Source organism: Silurus meridionalis, chromosome 12 (assembly GCF_014805685.1).
Source record: "Silurus meridionalis isolate SWU-2019-XX chromosome 12, ASM1480568v1, whole genome shotgun sequence".
NCBI classification, from domain to species: domain Eukaryota; kingdom Metazoa; phylum Chordata; class Actinopteri; order Siluriformes; family Siluridae; genus Silurus; species Silurus meridionalis.
In genome coordinates this window covers 8,210,740-8,235,503 of record NC_060895.1, presented here as the reverse complement: position 1 = coordinate 8,235,503, position 24,764 = coordinate 8,210,740, and the positions used below count along the sequence as shown (strand labels likewise).

Sequence of the window (24,764 nt, the reverse complement as noted above, 5' to 3'; positions counted from 1 at the left end):
CTTACTGCATAATAATGTGCGTACTAGTATGCCGAGCTGGTACGCCACCGTGTGGTGGTATGTGGCGCACCGCTTGTTCAGGCTGTGTAACGGTGTGTCGATTACAGTACGAGCGCTTGGACGTGCTGCGCCTCACAGTAGCGGGGGAGGAGGCCGACCAACATGCTCATACGGAACTTATCTGAGTAGCTGTCTCTTGCTGGGTTTTTATTCCCCCGACTGAAAAGTAAGCTGGCATCCTAAGGAGGCATGGCAGCGAAGGAAGACATTTACTCCAAAATCATTCCTCGCAGACTCCGGCCAAACCGACACAACACCGTCAAACACGGCTCTCATTTGGACGTGCTGTTATCGATGGGCTTCCCTCATACCCGAGCGTGAGTACTGCTGCTCACACACACACACACACACACACACACAGACACACACACTAATGGCTTTCTACTGTACCTGCTTTACTGGGGTTCAACTTCTGTTCAGCTGATATATATATATATATATATTTCACCTAAGAAATGTTTGTTAGAATTGTTTAAATAAGTAATCCATAAATATATATATATATATATATATATATATATATATATATATATATACACATACATACACTAAATATCCAAAAGTATTGGGTCACCTGGTCGGTCATAAATATGGTATGTGATTTTTGAGCATTGCATTCCACATTTAGTACCAATTTGCAGGTACTGATGTAGGTGAGGAGACCTGGGGTGCAGTCAGTGTTCTAATTTATCCCAAAGGTGTTCAGTAGGGATGAGATCAGAGCTCTATAGCAGACCACTCAAGATCTTCCTCTCCAATATTATATATATATATATATATATATATATATATATATATACATACACACCTCATCGTCAGGTCTTTTCTCAATGTTCAACCGTCAACCAACGTGAATTTTTGATGAAGCCATGCACATTGTTGACTCAAATTGCTGTGGTTCTCTGCTGTTGTAATCCATCGACCTAATAGTGTGATGTGTGTTCTAAAATGCTTTTTTGACCACCATCTTTGTACAGAGTGGTTTTTAAGTGACTGCTGCCATCTTGACAGTTAAAAAAAAGTCTGGCGATTCTTATCTGACCTCATCATCAAGGCATTTCCACCCACAGAACCGCCACTTACTTTGTTTCTGTTCTGTGTAAACTCGAGTATGTTGTGCATGATAGCAGTTTCTAAAAAAACTTAATCTGGAATCTGGAACTCACTCTTGCCAATCTGGAACTAACACTTTAACATTTTCAAAATCATTATAATCACGTTGTTTCCTTATTGTAATGCTTGATGTGAACATTCGCTAGCTCTTCACCAGTATCTGTGTGATGCATTGAACTACTACTAAATGGTGAGCTGGTGGAATATTTTCATGAATGTTCCGTTGGAAAGGTGTTCTTAAGAAAGTGGATGTTGAGTGCATATATCAGGGAGTATTCCTAGTATCATTCAGTGATATGTAATTTAATGTGATTGCGCTGTTCAGTACGTTGTTGAACTGTTTGAAAAGTTTTTATCTGTCAAAAAATAAAATAAAAGTGACCTATGTATGACAGATTGCCAACAGTAATAATAAACAAGAAATACATTTTAGCTTCTGAACAAGCTGGGATATGCGAAGAAAATAATTCCACTGTGCTATTATGTATATGAAAAAAAATTTATTCTTGTTCAAGTTTCAAGCATTAAATGTTATTTATTTGTCTTATCATTTTGCTTTTTCTAGGAATAAAAATAACTAGTACAATTCTCATAGAACAAGACTATTTCATATTTTGATGTCTACAAATAGGCATAATAATCTTATATTTGAAATCTTATAATCTTATAATAGGAAAGAATTTGCTTACTGCAACTATATTCAAGATATTGCAACTCCGTAAGATATAATCTTCTACAATGCACTTGGAAAAAACAAAAAAAGAAGAAATGTTTTGGTTGTTGTTATGGAAAAGCAAAAGTGTAGTGGGTGGTTGACTTGAATCCAGAACCCGCTTCTAAGGCTTACACTGTGGCTGATCAGAAACTCCATGGTATAGGCAAAAACACAACTTTTGTGGATGTTATTTGTGGTGTTGGTGACACCAACATAGACATGGTTTTAGGTAATTGTATGCACCACAGGTAGACAAAAAATATTTTCCAGCTAAAGTGTGTCAGTGCTTGATGCTGACCCAACTCCCATTGCTTTTTTTTATCGGCAATGGAGGGGATCAGAAAATCAATTCGTTCCAGTTTTGTCCAGCTAGGTATCTGCCATGACAGTTAATACATCACATATATAAAACACAAAGGGATGTGTTGTACTACAAAAATAATGAATCATTAAGATCTGAATCTTAGAACTGATTCGTTCCTTTTTTTTTTTACTACAGTTTTATTTATTTAAATAATGACATGTACCGTTTATCTGTTGGTAGTAACGTGTAATGCTGTGAAACAATAAAACAAGTTAGTTCCTCTTTTTACTTATGCTATAGCAGATGTAAACGATTTTTACCTTTAAATCCCAAAGTTTATAAAAAGGAAAACAATACAGTTTGTTAGAGTTTTACCATGAACTCAAAGTCTTCTCTTGTGGAACCTTTGCATGGCAAAATGCCTACAGGAGTATATAAAGTGGTAAACTCAGAGGTTAAGGTTGTTGGACTTTTGATCAGAAGTTTGTAAATTCAAATCCCAGCACCACCAAGCTGCTGGGCCCTTGAGCAAGGCCTTTAACCCTCAATTGACAAGTTTTATAACTTAGATAATTGTAAGTTGCTCTGGATAAAACTGCCAAACACTAATCAATATGAGTAACTTTACCTTTTAATTTAACTTATTAAAGGATTATTATATAGTGCTGAATGATTGGGCAACTACTGCACAAGTGATAAGGGACAGCTTGGAAGGTACTTGGTGTGACCCTAAATAGAAAGTAAGGCAAAGAGACGTGGTGGTGAAATGAGTAAGTGCAGGAGAGCATAAGGAGAAAGAGGTTAACAAAACAAAATTGGGATCGGCAGAGAGATGAAAAAAGTAGGCAGGAGTACATGGAAAAGGCATATGAGAAGCTGTATGAGAAGTTGACTAGTGAGGAGTGTGTGTTGAGAACATGGGGGGAATATTTTGAGCAGCTGAAAAATTAGGAAAAGAAGAGAGAGAGAGAGAGAGAGAGAGAGAGAGAGAGAGAAGGTTGGATGATGTGGAGATGGTGAAGCAGGAAGTGGATAGGATTAGTAAAGGGAAAGTGAGAGTAGCAATTAAGAGGATGAAGAGTGGAAAGTCTGTAGGACCAGATGACATACAAGCATGGAGATGTTTAGGAGAGATGTCAGTGAAATTTTTAACAATATTGTTTAACAAGATTATGGAAGGTGAGAGGATGCCTGAGGAATGGAGAAGGAGTGTGCTGGTACCGATCTTTGAGAATAACAGAGATGTGCAGACCTGCAGTAACTACAGGGGAATTAAGTTGATCACTCACACCATGAAGTTATGGGTAAGAGTAGTGGAAGCCAGGCTGAGAGAAGAGGTGACTATCTGTGAGCAACAGTATGGTTTCATGCCGAGGAAGAGCACCACAGACGCATAATTTGCTTTGAGAATGTTGATAGAGCAGTATAAAGAAAGGTCAAAAGGAGTTGCATTGTGTGTTTGTGAATTTAGAGAAAGCGTACGACAGAGTGCCGAGAGAGCAGTTTTGGTGTTGTATGAGGAAGTCAGGTGTGTCAGAGAAGTATGTGAGGGTGGTGGAGGACATGTATGAGGACAGTGTGGCAGCAGTGAAGTGTGCAGTGGGAACGACAGACTGGTTTAAGGTGGAGGTTGGATTGCATCAAGGATCATCTCTAAGCCCTTTCCTGTTTGCAGTGGTGATGGACAGGATTGACGGACGGGGTCAGACAGGAGTCTCCATGGACTATGATGCTTGCGGATGATTTGGGTGAGAATAGGGAGCAGGTTGAGAAGAGCCTGGAGTGGTGGAGGAACCTGCTGGAAAGAAGGGGAATGATAGTCAGTAGGAGTAAGACAGAGTATATGTGTCTGAATGAGAGGAAGGGCAGTGGAGTGGTGCGGTTGCAGGGAAAAGAGGTGGTGAAGATGGATGAGTTTAGGTACCTCAGGTCAACAGTGCAAAGTAATGGAGAATGTGTTAGAGAAATGAAGAAAAGAGTGCAGCCTGGGTGTAGTGTGTGGAGAAAAATGGCAGAAGTTATTTATGATAGAAGAGTATCTGTGAGAGTGAAAGTTTATAGGACTGTGGTGAGACCTGTGATGTTGTTTGGTTTAGAGACAGTGACATTGAGTCAAAGACAGGAGGTGGAGATGGAGGTAGCAGAGCTGAAGATGCTGAGATTTTCATTGTGAGTGATGACGATGGACAGGATTAGAAATGATCTTATTAGAGGGACAGCGCATGTCACAATGAGAGAAAGGCCCGATTGAGATGATTTGTGTAGTGTGGAGAGGAGGGAAATGGGGTATATAGGAGAATGCTGAGGATGGAGCCACCAGGAAGGAGGAGGTTCATGGATGTGGTGAAGGTAGACATGCAGGTAGTTAGTTTAAAGATAGTTTAAGATGTAGAGGACAGGGGAGCATGGAGACGGATGATTCACTGTGGGCGACCCCTAATGGGAGCAGTGGAAAAAAGAAGAAGAAGAAAGGATTATCATATAGAGCAGTGGTCCCCAACCGCCAATATTTTGTTGTATTTATCCATCACACCTTAAAGGCCGGTCCGTGAAAATTTTGTCTGACATTAATCCGGTCCGTGGCACAAATAAGGTTGGGGACCGCTGAGTGTCTGCCATATATCTTCCAGTCAAGTCACAATAAAAACAATAAATTATGATTATGAGCACCTTTATATAAACTATTATAAAAACTTTTAGAGCTGTTATTAGTAATTAATCAGGGCAATTACGTTGATTGCTACGAAACAAAAGTATGGTGTCACTTTTGTAATTTACAGCTGGTAAGATATACATAATGATGCTACCAGCTTGCCATGATTCTACTCTTGCCTTAATTTTACAATTGTAACAAGTTAATAGTGCATTTGCAGATCAGATCTGTTAGCATACTATATGCTAGTGTCTGCTTCCTGGTCAAACACATCATGCTATAAATGGGCAAAAGTAAACATTAATAAATAAATCAAATCGTTTACGTTTACAGGTTGTATTTCGGAGCTTTGCACATCTGTGGTGTGATTCATAAGCAGACCAGTATGCAGTAGGAAAAAAGTAAAGGGAGGAAAAAGAGGCGGTTTGGTCTCAGAACAATGGAAAGACATCATAAGTGGATCTCTCACACATCGGGCCGTACTCCACCCACTAAACTAATATAGATTCAACTTAGAAGGAGTTTTAAATAAGCAGTGAACTAAATTTGAAGAAAAAAAAAAAAGACGAACAGTATCTTGCTGTGGTCATTGCAGTAGCTTGCTTAGACACATCTCTGCTCTTTCCTTTTCCTTATTACTTCACACCTGAGTTAACTCCTGCTTTCGTTTCATGTCAGTAAATACATTTTGAATTCTGTCTAACTTTACTACTTGCTATACCATGAGAATCAGAATACACTGAGCTATTACTCAGGAAAGTTTTGCCTACCAGAAAGTTTCTCCGATTCTTAAATGTCAGGAAACAGATCTTTTAAACAGACAGCTTTGATTAAAAAGATTAGCTTTGCTTATAAAATAATGTGTACTGATTGCTCTGTGAATACGTTATTTTCAGCCTGTGCTTTAAAGTAAGAAGCCACCATATATTACTTGCTTTAATCCTTAAATTCATTTTCTGGAAAATATCTTTGCAAGCTTCCTGGATTTATTTTGTAATTTCAGACTTCTTTTAACATGTTTATAATTTTTATTAACATTTCCCGACAATTCGAACCAGTAGAATTTAGCTCTTGTATTATCTCTAGTCTTTCAGTCCAGCTCTTGCATCTCCTCATCTGCACAGTCAGATTCAACTTTCATGCTAATACAGCAATGTCAATACTGCTAGTCATCTTATACTAGATGGACAAAACTTTGTAGACAACTGACCAGTAGCTTTAATGTGGTTTTTGAACATCAATTTCCTCACTTCAATTCAATTCAATTAATCTGCGTTTGTATAGCGCTTTTAATAATGAACAATTAAAGCAGCTTTACACAGATAATGTGGTGACAAAGAATAAATAAGATGTTCTTTATGTGTAAGTTTGTCCCTAATTAGCAACGACAGTGGCAAGAAAAAACTCCCTGAGATGGCATTAGGAAGAAACCTTAAGACTAACCAGGCCCAAGAGGGAACAAATCCTCATCTGAAGAAATCCTCAACATTGCAAAAACAATGTTGAGGTGTGCAGTGATGGTGATCAGATGCAAACTGTAGTCCTGAGTCACATTTAGTCCCCATTTGCTGTTACACTAACTCTCACTTTTCTGGGAAGATGTTCCACATGAATTTAATGTGTGGTTTGCAGATTTGTGCTCATTCGACCACAGTGGCATTAGTAAAGTCAGGTACTGGTATATGGTGAGGAGGTCTGGGGTGCGATCAGTTTTCCAATTAATTTTAAATAGCACTACAGCAGGCTACTCAAAATCTTTCACTCCAACCCATGTAAACCATATCTTCTTGGAGCTGGCTTCGTCTACAGGGGCATTGCCATGCTGGAATAGGTTTAGTCTCTTAAGTTTAAGTGAAGGAAACATTTAAATGTACCAATTGTGTGCCTCCACTTTTGTGAATAAAATTATTTTTTTATATTTATTTTATTTGGCATTAAATATTGCTGCAATGTAGTACAGAGATTAAGCTTTTTTTTTTTTTTTAGAAGCCCAAAGTGATTTTTTTTCTCTTCTTTAAAAAAAACCCCCACAGTGCCCCCACTACGAGATCAGTATAGCAGACAGCCACTAAATCAGGGTTTAGGGTTAGTGACCCCATTTGTAAATCAAGTGACCCCACATGGGTTTGTTACACTAGTTTGAGAAGCTCTTGCATTAAAAAAAAAAACTACAAATGCATATATATGTAATATTTCAGAGTGCAGAATTCCCCTTTGCACTTTAACATAAAGTTATTAATACTCCTTACTGCCATCTAATTTTTGAACAATTGGCCCATTTTATTGTTCTCCCAAATGAAAAGCGACTGTCCCAAATTTGTTTAAGAGAAATGTCATAATACATTCTCGTTCAAACCAGACAGTCCAAGATGAGACGCAGTCAGAAGTGTCAGTTTGTGCTTGATACCTACTGTAAATGCATGCATAATAGAGTGGAAAACACTCCAGATGCTCATTATCCCATGACTGATGTTCAAGTCACAAGGTGCTGTCTTTTACTCTCCTTTTGACACAAGGGCATTTGGCATGGGAGGGAGCTTAAAGCCTTGCAGCTGACCAGTATAAGCTCTTTGTTTTGTGAACAGAGGGCTTGTCTGTAATCTTTCAGCCATCGCATTAAAGTCAAGTCAAGTTTGTAAAGTCAAGGATTCTTAGATTCCTAAAATGGTTAAACGGGAATATAAAAGAAATCACTCTGCTGGGTACTGTATTTTTGCATAAAAGAGTTAAGAACTGGTCCTACAAGACTGAACTTCAACCTGACTTTCAAATCATTTTATTTTATTTTATTTCTTTTTGAAAATGTGCTTCTTCAAACATTAATGAATGGCTCTTCTGTAGAATCCATCAAAAGTACAGAACAAGTTCTTTCAAAACATTACTCCATCTGGCTTTCTCCCTCTTTAGGAGAATTTCCTATTACTGTTTTTACTGCTGTAACCCTCATTAGTTTTTTGGATTTAGATCAATTTTGACTTGGATTTATGAGGTTGCAAAGCAAATCTTCTGCCTGTTTCAGCGAGATCAAGCTGTCAGAATGGTTTGCATGTTGCTTTCTATTGTTACACTAATGATACATGTACTACAAATTGTTCTATTTACCTGGGTTTTACCTCATTAAGTGAGTACATCATTTACATATTTCTCCAAGTTGGACTATTATATTGTACTTTCTTTGGAACTAAATGGTGTGCACTGGCCTTTGGAAGACTTTTCGCTTAAAACCATAGGCCGAGCAGCAGTCACAGTTGCAGTCACAGTTGTGCTTGCAGGTGTTGTAGTTGATGTTTTTTGGATAGACAGCTGTACGCCATTCACTCAATCCCTGATTCAAGCTCATGTTTAGCAGACATAGCAGCTGTTGTTTTATGGGGTATACTTTAGCCAATGGTAACGTGTTCGCAGTAGTTCCATTGCTGCCTATGTGTCATGTTCTTAGAATAACACAATCCGATGCAGCACTACACTCTGACACCAGAAGACAATTTTAGCAAAGGCAAAAAAAAAAACACTGTAATACACTGACAGGCTCTGGTAAAGGCATGCCTGTTTTTTCTGCAGTTTGCTTCACCACCATAAGAGAAGAAAATGTATTCGCCAGCATTTGTGTGGGTATCCTCTCAGTAGTGAGTCCACCATCTGTCTGTTGTGCCCTTGCCAAATAAAGAGCAGGCATCCAAAAGTGAGTGTCCTTCCAACCTGCTGCTGTATTACCTCATTCAAGCTTTGGCATGCTCTCAATCAGCCTGATGGAGAATGTTTTGAATTCACATTTGGAGCTTTTAAATAATGATTCAGTTCCAAAACATGACATTTTTAAATGGAATGACTTGTAGAAATGGCCTTTTAAATTCTTTTTTGCAGCTTGGAGAGCTATTGTAAGCAGAGCTTCTCTATCTACCCCCCTCCCATTAAAATCTTAAATAATTTTTTAGACCTTTTGCCATGTTTCTTGGCAGATTCAGTACACTATTCTAAGAAGTATCGCTGTGTGCAGAAGCGATTTGTGTCGATCTGCCAAACAAAAGGAATGCAGTCTCCATGTTGCCCACTCATGCTGAATTTAGAAAAGCTAATCAATACATTTGTTTAAATTATACTTTATTAATTTTAATTTCTGGTCCTTTCTATTGTTTAAAACCAAACAGCTGCTTTTTTAAAAACATAATATGGTTGTTGATCAAATTAATTATGTGGCTGAACTTTACCAGTACAACCTTACAATAAGCTCTTTTTACCATTATGAAGGGAATCTCCATTTGCACAATTTGGCTCTTGTTTTTTTTGATGGAACTGGTATGCCACAGAACCTCCGGCATAATAAATTCTGTGTCCAGTAATGAAAGGAAGGAAGCTTGCAATTTGTTTATGAAAACATAGCTGGTGCTGATGGTTAAGTATAATTAGTGCAGAGGGCAGATTTGTTCACACATTTCCCGACCGTACGTGTCTTTCAGATATACTGTACCTCAGTGTAGTTAGTATCTGCGCATTTCTGAAAGCTGAACGTGTATGTGCAGCAGATATGAATAGAACTGCTCTCTCAATTATCACAAAGCATCATCATAAACAGGAAGCATAAGGATGCTGGGCCTGATGCCGAGAGATTTCCCTTCTAAGGAGCAGCAGGGAGAAGGTGTGCTAGCGTCTGTATGGACAGCTGTGTGGGGGTGGAGAGGCATAAACATAAACATAGGGTTAAGGTCAGGAAGCTCTGATGGCACACTGGAATATGTATAAAGCCATGTGTCGAACTAACAACAGGTTAGGCATGGTTCCAGCACATGATGCTTAATTCATTCAATGTGAATCAAATGTCACCCTGTTAAATCTAAAATTATAACACTTTGATGCAGCACATGCAGAGTGCAATTGCAGTCATTTAATAGTGTGGTTTCTGGTTCACAGGCTTGCATATGGATCGAAATTGTCTTGATGTTCTCCATCTGTAGAGCACTGTTGTAATGGGGATTGCATATGGAGACAAATTATGTGAAGGTCTCCCACCATCTGTTCAGCCCGGTTCTTTTTATTAAATTACGTACAATGAAATTCTATTTAGTTTTAGAATCAACCCCCTATTATGTATGGTACATTGCTTTGGATATTTACATTATAGGATGTGGTTATTCATCTTGGCCAAAGGCATGGACTGTATAAAGCTTGCATATAGGTGCAAATTGTCTTGGTGGTTATGTTGATAACTGTGGTTTCCTTTTAAACGTCCTCTGCCAGCAGCCTGTGATATTTTAGTGTTTAAAAACTATAGCATGACCATTTAGTGTAGAACCTTTCACCAAAGGCAATAAGGCCTTTAATTTGACATTTAATAAAAATTCCACATAACCAATTTCTTTCATGAATTTCATTTTTCTTACAAGTTTCCTATTACCACTCCATGTTAATGTGTAAGAAATGTTAGTAGGAGTCTTAATTCTGGAAAACCTCTAGAAAAAGTCTGCTTTACCCAAAATCTCTAGCTACATTGACTCTCTGGCAGATATTTAAAAGCAGTTCCTACTCAGCTCAGATTTGTGAATAGAAACAAAAAGAAAATCAGGAATTAACTCAATTTCATTCAATTCAGTTTTGGTTGTATAATGCTATTGCTAATGGGCCTTGTCACTAAAAAGGTTTACAGGAATCCAGATACAAAATGTTTCATGTAAATGTACCATGAAAAAAAGAGAGAAAAGAAAAGAAAAGAGAAGAAAAGAAAAGAAATATGTTTATTCGTCCCACAGTGGGATAATTTCTGTGTTACAGCAGCAAAGAAAAGAAATGTGCAAATATATACAAAGTAGAGAAATAATACAAGTCTATACATCACAGTGTATAAATACAAAAGAAAAGAGACCATCAATAAAGCTTTCAAACATAGTAATTGCATCACAGTAATTGCACAAAACTTTGTTATTGTTATTATTATTGCACAGTAATTGCACAAAACTTTGTTATTGTTATTATTGCACAGTTAAAAACACAATAACTGAGTGTATTTTGGTGACTGGTTCACTGGAAACAGTTCTGATTGTACAGTCGAATAGCAGCATTGAGAAAAGACCTTCTGTATCGTTTCTTCAGACACTTAGTCTATCACTGAAGGAGCAGCTCAGAGAGGAAACTGTTTTATACAGGGGGTGAAAGACATTATCCAGCAATCATTATAGATTAGTTACGATCCTCCTTTCTCCCACCTCCAGTACAGTGTACAGGGGAATCCCCAGGACTGAGCTGGACCTTCCTGGTCACTTTGTCCACTTTCTTCCTATCTGCAGTAGAGATGCTGCTGCACCAACAGAACACACCATTGAAGATGGCTGAGGCCACCACAGAGACAAAAGACTTCTTCAGGTGCTCTCCCTGCACGCCAAAAGACCCTAGTCTCCTTAGCAGAAAGAGTCTGCTCTGTCCTTTCTTGTAAATAAGCAAGTTGGCAATCAAAAACTCTCTGAGCTGACAAAAATAAGAAACCTGTAGAGGAACTAAACTCAAAAGGGAACCCATCCTTATCTGGGTAATGCTGTCTAGTGTGGTTATGAATTATTTCATGTCTACTTTAACTGTATGCTGTAAAGTCAAGTTGTGTCAAGTGTGTTAAAATCGACTTGTGTGTGAGCATTGTTAGTTTAACTCGAACTTTTTGTTTAATCTGCTAGTGTGAACAGAAATGTGCCACATAACTAATCAGTACACAGTCATGTTTTATTCCATACTGCTCGACTGAAACTGATGGTTTAATTTGTTTGTTTTATTTTTATTTTTTTTTACCTGGGCATTTGCTGATCACAACTTTTTTTTACATTTATTATAAGAACGGAAATAATAAGTTTTTTCTGCCCACATTTGCGGTTACTTTGTTCTTTAAGAGTGGAAAGTATTTCGGTTCACTACATACAGACCCTGTTCCTATTCTTTTGAAATATTTATTATTTATTTAATAAAGAGAAAAAAAAGCATTTGACTCTGGAAGACTGTAAGCAAATTAAACATTATATAATTTCTTTTTTTTCTTTATCATTATTATTATTATTATCATCATAAATGTATACATTTCTTTAACAAATCAGTACAGTGAAATATTTAGTGTGAGACAGTGGAGACAGATGAGCATCCCTGGTCCAATTTATCAGACATTTTAGATGTTAAATGCTTTAGAGGAAATATGCTAAATTATATATATATATATATATATATATATATATATATATATATATATATATATATATATATATATATATATATATATATAATTGGCATTTACCAGTTGCAGAGCTAGAAAACTAGATAACTAGCCAGATCTTTGATGTTGTACAGAATAAAAGCTTTGTATTAAACATAAAGTCACTTGGGTAGTTATTGTCTGTTGTGTCAAATATTTCTATGTTTCAATAGCTTTACCTAAACTCTGTAAAAGCAAAGTATAAGGGGCATCTTTTCTAGATAAATAACCGCTTAGCTAAAAAAATATAGGAAGTGAAATTAGCTAGCTAGCTGTAGCTAGCTAAGGAGCTAGCTAACTTGATATTTATGGTTACTGGGTTAACTGATTAGTCAAATCAATTGGTAAAAAAAAAAAAATTGCGATGTATACATTCGTAGACTTTCTTTTTTTACCTGACAACTTATTTATTCAGAGTAATGTGCTTACACATTCATTTTACATTAAATTAATTATTGTTAAATCATTAGTACTTTTTTCTTTTACTTAAGTCTATTCTATAATTTTTTTTACCACTAGAAACTACTTCAGTGTTTTTTTTTTTTTTTTTTTAAATCTATTTTCATGTTTCTGTGTTTAGTATATGCAAGGTGAGAGTGTTCTCAGAGTAATCAGGAAGTGTGGCCTTTCTGTCAGTGCACTATGGTTTAGCTTACCACTGTGGTGTACTTAAAGATAAGAAATGGCTGATCTGTGTTGCCTGATGCATAAGTTGGACATAGCAATTGTGCATTTTCATGCTTAATTGTTTTTCCCTCTTTTTCTTTGCATATTAAACATGCTGCACACCACATACCCATCTATATTTGATTAAGCGAACAGGTGATTCACAGCTGTGTGGCTTACATTTCTTATTTTAGCAATATGAAAAATACCAAACCACAAATATAATCACATTTCCATGACACCACTAGCTTTCACACTAACAGGGGCCACTGAGGTGTTTGTCAATAATGTAAACTTCATCTTTGTACAATCAAAATAATATATTCTGCACTAGGTTAAAAGTTCCTGGGTGGGCCTTTGTGAAAGATTTGACATACTCCACAGTTCAGACCTTTGTTTCAGTGGTATTAGGAGACTGTGACACTAAAAGGGAAGCTATAACGTACTGTGGGGTTTCACTTCAATAGTTAATATAGCCAGTGTGAAAGCGATCTCTGGACACCTGTTTCGCAGGCCTGAGGTCTTAATGCACTCACGCAATGGGGAAGTGATTGCTGTGAATCAGACTTCAGCAATAGTTTTTAATAACCACTTTCATTGTTATAGATACACTAGTTTACATCTTTTTTTTTTTTAAGAGTTCCTTTTTGGACATTATCTACTATACTGCATTAACATGCACAAAAAAAGATAATAACTACTTTGACAATGTAATAGATATGAATCGACATATTCTTTGAATGTATATTGCAGTTAGTGTTTATCTTATTTAAAAAAATAATAATAATAGTTACCTCTAATGGTAAATATTATGTCCCCAAATGTTGAAAACTCTGATCTCGGATGTGTAACTATTTGGAAATTTTTGACAGTTAATTAGGTGAACTCGGTGTAAACTCATATATATTAATCAGTTAAATACTTTATATGCAGCCGTTGAGTATATTTTATATTTGGTTTATTATAAAAAATATATAAAAATCAAACATGTCCTTTAAAAATGTTGCAAAAATCTCATTGATGTTCACGTTTTTAGATTTGGTATCAAGTTCAGTTAAGTGAATCTTGATATAAAGCTTTACCATTTACATGCAAATATTCTGCAGTAGGTATAGCAGTTCTAAAAAATCCAAATATGCCGTGAACCTCGTACCCTTGTTATTTTACTGGGGCGGTCGGATATGGCACACTTTCATCTAATTCAAATCACTCTTTGCTAATTATCTCATTAGTGAGATAATGCGTCAGGTCAGACAGCATTAATTATCCCAGATATACAAAACCCGCTACGAAACGAGTCCCTGTTGGATACAAGTCAGTTCAGACAAATTTAGCAGAAGTAAGAGCATAACTCAGATGAAATCTATTGTATAAGGTCTCTCTCTCTCTCTCTCTCTCTCTCTCTCTCTCTCTAAAACTCATTTCAAGGGTATTTCATGTTTTCACTGTTACCCAATATGTACAAATATGTTCTTTGATTATATCAGATGCTAATGATTGACCAAAAAAACCCATTTGCAATTCTGTTATTTTTCAAATCCTCAATATGCGAAGGAAAAGTACACTCAACCTTTCTTCCACATAGCTTAACTGTTTCCACACACTCTCATGAATTCACCAGAGAGGTGTTTTAATCATCGTACAGCTCACCGTGTGAAATGTTCTCCATTTTGTCACCAGTTATGTTAAATACACTATACAAGCGCCAGTACTGTATGTCATGTCTTTGTGATTGTGAGTCACATCATGGAACACAGAGTATCACTTCTTGGCTCTGTAGCTTCATAACCCGCCCACACAGTTTTAGTCAGCTCAAGCACGAACCCCTCCCATGATAAGCCATGTGCAATAAGAAAAAAAAAGAAACATCTATGTATTTTCTCATGTGTGATAGTGTTGCTCAATCAGGGTGTAATGGAAAAAAAAAATTGAATCCGGAAAATCAATAAGGTGCAACGGTGCAAATAAATAAATAGAAAGGTCATCATGCCGAACATTTCCATTCTGATGCTGATGGTTGATTTTGCTATCTATCCATTTTGATATGCCTATCTATGTTGATTGCAGGTTAAAGGCACTGGTTTCTACAGGAGGCAGGAATGTACAACTTGCATGTGACTGGTAAGACCCCTTTTCATTTTCTTCATGCTGTAAGCAATCATACAAAATACATTCCACCCTCAAATTTGTTTTATTTGGACAGTGTTCTGCTGCCTCCCACTGGCAACACTGTGTTTGTGTCACGTTATAGCCGTCCTAAAGAATTACAGAAAAATCCTATTCTTGCTTTAGTTTCAGACTTAGATATGCATTTGAAAAAACTTAAGAAATTATACTTTGACATCAGGGCTAAAAGAAAAAATATACAATCTTACAAATTAAATGTTGGGGTTTTGCCCTCAATGGCAGAAATATAGAAAATAATCTTGCCTGTGTGAATCATTTTGAAACTATCAAGAAGTAGTTATACTCTAAGAATAAAAATCAAATGACATTACTGCCATTTTTCAGATGCCCTTTTCTAGAGCAACTTACAATTATATCATTTATATTACTGAGCAGTTGAGAGTGGCAGTTTGGTGTTAATTGGATATGAATTTACGACCTTCAGATAAGAAGTCCAACGCCTTTTTCGACTGACCTACCACTTTGAAAACAAATGGCTAAAACATATTTTTCTGATAGATTTAATAAAACATATGCTGGCTCATTGATCTGTCTGATATCTTAAATGACAGCTTATAATTTAGCATTTTGATCTTTTCCAAAGCTCTTCTTAAGAAAATTGTGTAACACCTATTCTGTAAAGACATTCGGGATTTGTTAATCTATATGTCAGTTCGAAGCATGGCTGTCAGTTGTTTAGTCAAAATTTCCAGTCAATATTTCGTCAGTTGATATGTCTGTCGGTGTGTTGGTCTACATGGCTGTCCTTAAAAATGTCTGTTGGTCTGTCTGTTGGTCAGTTAGTCTGGCTTTCAGCCAGCTGGACAATTTGCCCATCTGTCTGTCGATCCAGTCCTGGTGACTTGTGCTTTTTTGGTGTACATTGAAGCCCATTAGAAGACTATTAAAAACAGCGGTGTCACTTGATCCCAGTCTTATTCACTATGAGTGGAGAAATATGATGTTTTAAAGCTATGGACTTTCAGTATTAAAGTTTATTTTGATTTATGCAAAGAAATTGACATTAACATGAATTGCTTCTGATTTGCCCAACAAATGCCAGTAGGTCAATTAGTAATTCTAAATTGCCTACAGAATTAAATGATTGTATGAATTGTGTGATTGTAGTGAATTAATATAAGTGAATTTATTCAAATTCTTTGGGCAACTTATAGTTACATAACCATCATTTTCTGTGATATATTGTAAAGATATATACGTTCTTTCAGCTTCTCCCATTAGGGGTCGCCACAGCGGATCATCCGCATGTTTGATATTGTAAAGATATATAAGGGACACATAATCTACTGTTTGTCTCTCTGCAGGCTTTTTTCCCATATAGATGATCCTTTCCTGGACGACCCCTTACCCAGAGAGTATGTATTGTACTTACGGCCAAGTGGCCCCCTTCAGAACCAGCTGGCTCACTTCTGGCAGCAGTCACGCCTCACATGTGGCAAGAACAAAGCCCACAACATATTTCCTCACATCACACTCTGTCAGTTCTTTATGGTGAGCCTTTTCTGGTTATTTATTTTCATAAATGGTTCTTGAGATGATATCCTGTTCTAACTATTTTATATAGTGGTGCAGTTAGTATCTTTGACAGCTAATAGATCCCCAGTTTGATTTTCAGCCTAAGTTCGTTTGTAATTTGAGTATGCCATTGACTTTGAATAAATTTAGGCTACTAAATTAACAGATGCCAATAATGATATGCAACTGATTCCCAATGTTGAAAATGTGTACTCTCCTTCTCTGTGTTTATTTTACTAATACTGTACATGATATAATTCCTATTGTTTTGTAACTCAGAGGATTTTTGTTATCCTTTAAGCATGTACTATATACTGTTTAATATATATATAAATATTATATCCTGAACTTGTGTTACTGTTGAAATCACCACACAAAATAAAAAATCAAGAATAACACAAAACAATTATATGCAAATCTACATATATGACAAAGTATATAGAAATGATCTTTAATGCTTTAATGATTTGATGTAGGCATGATAAGTCGTTATTTAAATATATATTATGGCTCACTGATATGCCAAATGCCTTGAATTAAACATCTTTTTTTTTTTGTTTATTTATTTATTTTATTTTAATAAATGCCTTTCTTTAGAACATTTTATACCACCTTCTGTTAAGACATTCAAGGTGTGCATTCCTGGTGGTCTTGCCTTTCCTGCTGTACATTGTAAAAGAAGCCCATTTTAAGAACAACAGTGTCACGTCAGCAGTGTCCCAGTTTTATTCACTGTCAGTGGTGCTAGGAGATGATTTGAGCTATGGTCTTTCAGTATTGCAGTTTATTGTGATTTATGTAAATAAATTAAATGGCCAACCCACGAATATGATTATTTTTTCTGTTTTCTATGGATTCTCCAAAAAATACCAGTAGGTCATTTGGCAATTCTAAATTGCCTCTAGGAGTAAATGATTGTGTGAATTTGTAGTTACTGATTATGAATTTGTTTAAATTATTTGAGCTACTTATAGTAACATAACCATCATTTTCTATGATATGGTATAGAGCACATATATAATTGGTAAGGTTTAATGCATAAATGTGGGAACGTCATTATGGCTATATTCAGTCTACACCACAAATGGTCCAGATTCTGCATAGGTTTAGGCTGAAAAGGATTTCCATTTTTTCCATGTTTTTGACTCTTTGTTGCCAGAAATAAACATTTCTATGTGTTGTTAGAATAATATGTCTCTAGCGATATTTTGCAGTATATAACAAGGTTATAATTTTTCTCATATTTCTCTTTTGTCTAGTGTGCAGACAGTAAAGTTGAAGCTTTGTGTGGGGCTTTACAGTCCACAGTTAATCAGTGGAGAGGCCGCTTTCCTAGCCCTTTGCCCTTAGAGCTCTACACCTCTTCCAATTTCATCGGTCTCTTCGTTGAGGAGCAGGTGGCTGAGACCCTGAGGAAATTTGCTTTCAACTTTGCTGCAGAAGCTGCCACTAAAGCAGGTAGAACTATATAGATATAAAGGGCAGTTGATTAGACTTCATCTCGCAGCCTTAATATATATATATTGGTAATAATAGTAAGTTTCACCAATTCAGAGCAACAGAATCATTACAGGCATCTCTGTAAGCCCAATATCACACTCACCTGTTTTAAAACCCTTACTGTTATTTATAAGACATTAACACACTGATTATTTCTTTTTTGCTTTGTACATTTTTATCTTTTTTTTCTCCTTTCCATGGTTCTCTGTTCTTGAGAGAACAGATTTTTTCCATTGTAAATTGCCACCTTGATGAATCACTTAATTGTGGATCATTCACTGATTTAAATGATCACTTCACTATATTTTAAAGGAAAATAATTGTAAAACGATGTGAGCTAATGGAAACATCTGGTCATCTCACAGATGTACAAGTGGAGCCACATAAGAAGCAGCTACATGTGACTTTAGCTTACAACTTTCCAAGCAGCCACTTTACTTCTTTGGAGAAATTGGCGAGAGGAATCGAAGTCAAGCTTAGTTGTGATTGGCTCGCTGTTCTTTTCTCACGTGACATTAGATATGCAAATCATGAGGTAGGTTTTGGGAGTAATTCTGAAAGTCAATGACTGCTTGAATTCTTCTGGTTTAATTAGACCCAGATTAATCCTGCTTAATACAGAACTAAATAACTTTATGCAACATAACAGATATTTAGATAGTATAGTATGAAATATTGATATGCCCAAATACCATTCTTTTTTTTTTTGCCAGACTCTAAAGGTGATGTACCCATATGTTCCTCAAAATGAAGACGAGCTAGAGCTGGTACCAGGGGACTTTATATTGACCTCTCCAGTGGACCATATGAGCACCAGTGAGGGATGGGTGTATGGTACCTCTCTGAGCACAGGGCTTTCCGGTCTGCTTCCTGAAAATTATATTAATCGGGCTGATGAGTGCGACACCTGGGTTTTCCATGGGTGAGCATGTTTAACACATCTGTCGTTTCAAATGATTTTACATAGAGGAGTATTTCACAAAACCTTGGCATAGTATGAGAGACATTTACATACTTATTCACACACAATCAACCTAGTCCACCTAGTGGCATATTTATTAGGCAAAAGCCTTATGAAATGCATGTGGAGGATATGCACAGAAATGACACTAACAGCAAATTAAGTAAATGAATCATATACTATCTTTTTTTTTTATCAAAGTCAAAAAGATCTAAACATAAACTTAGATCCAATTACTGTTCCACTATTATAGCATTATCACAGACATGTTTAAACATCAGAAGAAGGTTACTCTTTTTCCATTAAAAACAGGTCGCACTCATTCTTCAGTGCCTTGCCTTCAGAAAAAAGCAACAAAGAGAGCAGAACACTGGATGGCCTGCTCAGCATTCAGTGCCTAGAAAACTCAAAAGCTGGAGATTCATCTATTATGAATGTAGTCTGCCAACCTATGCAGGTGCCATTTTTACAATGAATACCAATTACTATCAGATAACATAATTATGATGTTAAATGCAATGTATGCAATCCACTGCTAATTTCTTTAACAGCCGAGAATAGTATTCTCTGATTCTTTTCAGATCTTATGAAGGATTCTTGCACCTAGATAAACAAGGTGCAATAAAGTCAAGCTTGACTGCAGAATGCTTTGTTTTGGTACAGGTACTTAGAGTGAACAGTCACTCGCAGTCCCCTAAAAGAACTCTGTTTGTCTGTCGTCATGGAGAGAGGATGGATGTGGTCTTCGGAAAACACTGGTTCTCACAGTGCTCAGATGCCAAAGGTAGTGGGACTTATACCTCTACCTAGAACTCTCTCACTTCTACACATGCATAGATAAAGAGTGACTTCAGCCCAATAGTCCAATATGGTCTTTCTGCAGGCAGATATGTGCGAAGTAACCTGAACATGCCCCCTTTTCTGCCTGCTTGGGGTGGAAACCGAGATTATGACATGGACGCTCCTATTACAGTATTTGGAGCAATACAGGCCAGAACTGTGGGTATGTGGGAACTTCTCCCTCTACAGTTTTTACTAACTAGAAAGTTCAGTAGAGCTTTAAATGTCTGATTGTGTTTTGCAGGTGAGGCATTACTGGAAAATAATATTACTATTGACTTTGTTTACTGCTCGCCCAGCCTCCGCTGTGTCCAAACAGCCCATGAGATTCTCAAAGGTAATAGATTAATTAGTATTTACTATCCATTCCTGCGACATGTAAAAGCCATCATACCCAGCATATGTGTATTTATTTGCAAGAACCACACACATTTAGTTCCAATTTGCTTTTATAATTCCCTCCTTTTCTGGGAAGATGTTGCACTAGATTTTGGAATGTGCTTGTGGACATTTGTGTTTATCAGCCACAAGTGTGTTAGTAAAGTCCGGTACTGATGTAGGGTGAGGAGGCCTGTGGTGCAGTCAGTGTTCCAGTTCATCCCAAAGGTGTTCAATAGGGTTGAGTTGGCATGCTGGGACAGGTTCAAGTGAACGCAAAATTTGTTTATACTGCATCCAAAGTCGTCTTGTACAATTGTGTGCCTCCAGCTTTGTGTTAACAGTTTGGAGAAGAACCACATATGGCAGGAAAAGTCAGGTGTCCCAATACTTTTGTCCATATAGTGTATATAGGTATACATCCATAATATTACCTATTAGGGGTGGGCTATGTTAGGAAAAAGGTAAACAGTAGTTATGTGTGATTCTAGAAAAAGCTAATCTGTGATGGCTGGACAATTGGATTAGAGCACCACCAAAATGGCAGGTCTTATGGGGTGTTCCCAGTCTGCACTGATTATACCTACCAAAAGAGCTTCAAGGAATGTCAACCGGTGAACTGGTGATCTGGTAATGGGTGCCTAAGGTTCATTATTTGTGCTTGGGTAGCACAAATTGCTGAAATGCTCGCTATGGCAGAAAGCTGTCAGAACACAAGACGTCTACATATGAGCTAGTTATACTGTAAGTTATATAGTTACAGCATACTGTAAGTTTTTGGGTCCACGGGGCCAGGTAGCATCATTATTCACAGAGATATTCAGCCTCTCCCTAGAACAGTCACTGAATTCTGCATGCTTTAAACAGTCCATTACTGCTCAGTAGCTCCTGGTTCTATAACCTCAAATGACTGTAAAAGACTGTAGATAGGACGTTACTCATAATCTCACACTCCGGTGCTCGTGTTAGTTCTCACTCTTCAGTGTTCTGTATTGTTTTAAAGATTTATAATCACACTCTTGATGTCACCCAAATGAGGATGGGTTCCCCTTTTGAGTCTGGTTCCTCTCAAGGTTTCCTCCTCATATCATCTGAGGGAGTTTTTCGTTGCCACAGTCGCCATGGCTGCTCATCAGGGATAAACACACATCGTTCATCTTAACTGTTAAATTCTAAAAAATCTGCTTTGAGACAATGTCTGTTGTGAAAAGCGCTATAGAAATAAACTCGACTTGACTTGACTTGTTCCTGTCACTAAGTCATAATGGCAGGCAGGCTGGGGTTTCTATCACCCAGTAGCCCTGGCCTTTGTGATGTGATAAAGTGCATTGAACGACTGCTCAGAGACTTCATCACCTCTTTATTACCTGAAACCCATTACAATTCACATATGGTCCAAATCTACCACCTTCATCATCAACATGTAGCCTTGAGCCATATGAACATCAGGAAACTGTTTGTTGACTACAGTTGAGCATTTAACAGTATACTTCCTTCAAAACCCAACAAGTTGGGGGGCCCTAGATCACAAGCAGCACAGGTGGGCAAATGTGTCTCACCACCCTCACCCTTAGCATTAGAGCACCCACAGGGTTGTATCCTGAACCTCCTGCTGTACTCATTGTACACTCATGATTATGTGGCCACTGTCACGTTTGCTAAAGACACTGTTGTAGTAAGCCTGTTCTCAGTATCTCAACCAGGCTATCTGACGTATATTCAAAGCCTGCAGAACTGGTGCCAGGAGACCTCTTGAACATCAGCAAGACCAAAGAAGTTGATTGTGGACAGGAAGCACCAATATTTTGGTGTTTACATCACACACAGGAACCTTCATTGCCTGGTCTGAGAACAGCACCAAGCAGGATAAACTGTAACAATTTGAGGAACATTCCAGCTGTTAACTTCCACATTTCCCAGATCTCAAGCCAATTAAGCATCAATACAATATATTGGACAAACAAGCTAATATCGTGGTGCCAGACACCACAACACACCTTCAAAGGGCTTGTGGAGTCCCATGTCTTAAAGGGTCAGAACAGTTATGTTGATTAAAGGGACATCGTATTAGGCAGGTGCTTGTTAACCCTTATCATTTATGTCTGTACTTTAAGAGTCACAACAGCTGGAACCAAATTCCTTGTGTGTGTCAACACACTTGGACAATAAACCTGATTCTGATACTGATCCTGATCATTGCATATTCAAATATATACATTGCTATCTCACCAATGATCGCACCTTGCCCGGCAGTTATCTTTTGCAATTTTAACCCTTAACGGAACTTCCTTCAAAAGAATAAGCTCTACCTTATTTGAAATACCACTGAAAGATTTCTAAGTTTCAGAAGAACACCTTTAAATTCATCTTCATTAACCACATAATGATGGAGCTGCAGTCTATCCAGGGATGCTGGGTGTGAAGTAGAAGTACAACCTGATTGGGATGCCAGTCTTTTGCATTGTGTGAGAAACGGGAGAAAAAATAGTGTTACTAAAAGAACGAATGTAAAATTATGCATCAATCCATCTAGAACAAGGGTGTCCAAACTTTTCCACACCTGCCCTTTGCGGAAAATATTGGACATCCCTGATCTAGAAATAAACCCATATTACTGTTCCTCAAGATGGCAGTATAGGTTTTACTTTAACACTTTTTATGTTTACTTTGAATGTGTGGGATCAGCTCATGATTACATTAATGCATAATATACCTTATTATATACCTTTTTAAAATTGTGAATATTTTGAATTATACATGAATACATTTAATATAAAGAAAAATTTATACATTTCTTATTTTATTTTGTGTGTTATCAATACCCAGAATACATTTTTACACTCTTTCCAAAACACAATGTTTTTTTTTGTTATTGCCCTCTTTTTCCTTTACCATGTACAGGCATGAAGCAGGATGGGAAGTTAAAGACACGAGTGGAGCCAGGGTTATTTGAATGGACCAAATGGGTCTCTGGAAATTCTTTACCTGCATGGATATCTCCTATAGGCCTTGCTGCAGCCAACCTCAGTGTTGACACAACATACAAGTACAGACAAATCACCTGAATATTATTTAATAGTATAGTTTTTTTTACATGTTACATACCATGCAATTATTATGAGAATAATCAATGATCATAAGAAGAAATATTTCTATATTCACAGACCTCATGTCCCTATTACTAAACTAAATGTGTCAGAATCCTATGACACCTACATGAGCCGCAGCTACAGAGTGACCAAAGACATCCTGACAGACTGCAAAAATAAGGGTGATTGCCAAATAAGTGTGCTTTTCTAATCAGTTTATGGTTGTGCTACAAGCAGGTGCTCAGTGTGCTTTTGTTTCATAGGAAACAACATTCTCATCGTGGCCCACGCGGCATCTCTAGAGGCCTGCACTCGCCAGCTTCAAGGCCTCACCCCACACAACGCCAAAGAGTTTGTCCAAGTTGTCAGAAAAGTGTGCTTCTTCTTTGTTTTTGTTCAGAATATTATGCATAGCATTTAATAACCAGTCCTTAGTCCTTAGCTCTATGTTAATTTATGTAGCACCAGGGTCCTAGAGAATCGTTGTTTATTGTGTACTGCGTCAGCTATATATGGTTAAAATAACAATTAATGCATCTTCACTTGACTTCTTGACTTGATACTCCTATCCTATTTTCCATTAGAAAATTGCAAAATGTATAATATTAAAGTGTTTATTTCTCTTACCAGATTCCATATCTGGGTCTTTGTGCATGTGAAGAGCAAGACACTGGTGTGTGGCAGCTGGCAGACCCACCTATCCTCCCCCTCACACATGGACCCAATCACAGTTTCAGCTGGAGAGATACTCTCCAGCAGGAATGACATTCCCTGACCTTGTCTGCTAACAACTCTGGAGGGCTGTGCATCCTGCTGTTTAAGGTGCACTGGAACTGATCAACATAATTTTTTATACTTGTGTGATTAATCTCTGGGACAATAACACCATGTTTTACGTTTACAAGACAAATAGGGGCAGTAAACAAATGGATGCATTTTATTTAAATACATAAATATTTAAAGTTTTTTCTCAGGGCATTGGTAATTACTCTTAGAAGTTAAGGGTTAAGGCACATGACCAATGGCACAAACTGCATAAATTCACCCAGACTGTCTACTTACATGAGTTTGTGGACAGAAGCATAAAACAGGCTATTCTCTTAGTAATGGAGTGTTGTATAAAATTGTTTCTTGAATATGATTGGCAGAGTAAGATCTGCAACCGTCTTAGCACTTTTGATAATCATGCTATGCATATAAACTTCAAAAATACGTTGTATTACAGTGTATTTAGGCACTGCTTTGTGGTTTTCTTTTCATTTCTGTAAGTCAATAAAGACCCTTCACTAATAATCAGCCTACCATTTATTTGAATGCACAAATATGCTGAGGTCTTGCTAGCTAAGATGTTTGTTCTTTATAAGGAGAAAGGAGCCCTGTTGTCCTTTCGCATTGGATAAAAACATTTAAGGCAATGTGACAGCTGGATGAACTCCAAGGAGAGCACACATCTTTAATACAAGGGTTTTGTTCAGTCCACATGGAAATTTCAGAAGCTTGATTATAGCACACAGAGTACATTATTGATCCTAAAAGGAACTTGCAAATATATGTCAACACA

General features: G+C 37.1%; 1 protein-coding gene across 1 annotated transcript; it reads left to right on the top strand.

Moving 5' to 3' along the window:
* The first annotated feature begins 100 nt into the window (after positions 1-100).
* Positions 101-24,496, top strand: ubash3bb (ubiquitin associated and SH3 domain containing Bb). Its single transcript, XM_046862766.1, has 14 exons — positions 101-377; positions 14,801-14,854; positions 16,225-16,411; positions 17,695-17,893; positions 18,301-18,470; positions 18,649-18,857; positions 19,209-19,353; positions 19,560-19,680; positions 19,780-19,899; positions 19,981-20,073; positions 23,016-23,160; positions 23,279-23,385; positions 23,467-23,576; positions 23,834-24,496. Exons 1-14 carry the CDS (start codon positions 250-252, stop codon positions 23,966-23,968), a joined length of 1,923 nt encoding a protein of 640 aa, XP_046718722.1. The 5' UTR covers positions 101-249; the 3' UTR covers positions 23,969-24,496.
* Positions 24,497-24,764: the final 268 nt, after the last annotated feature.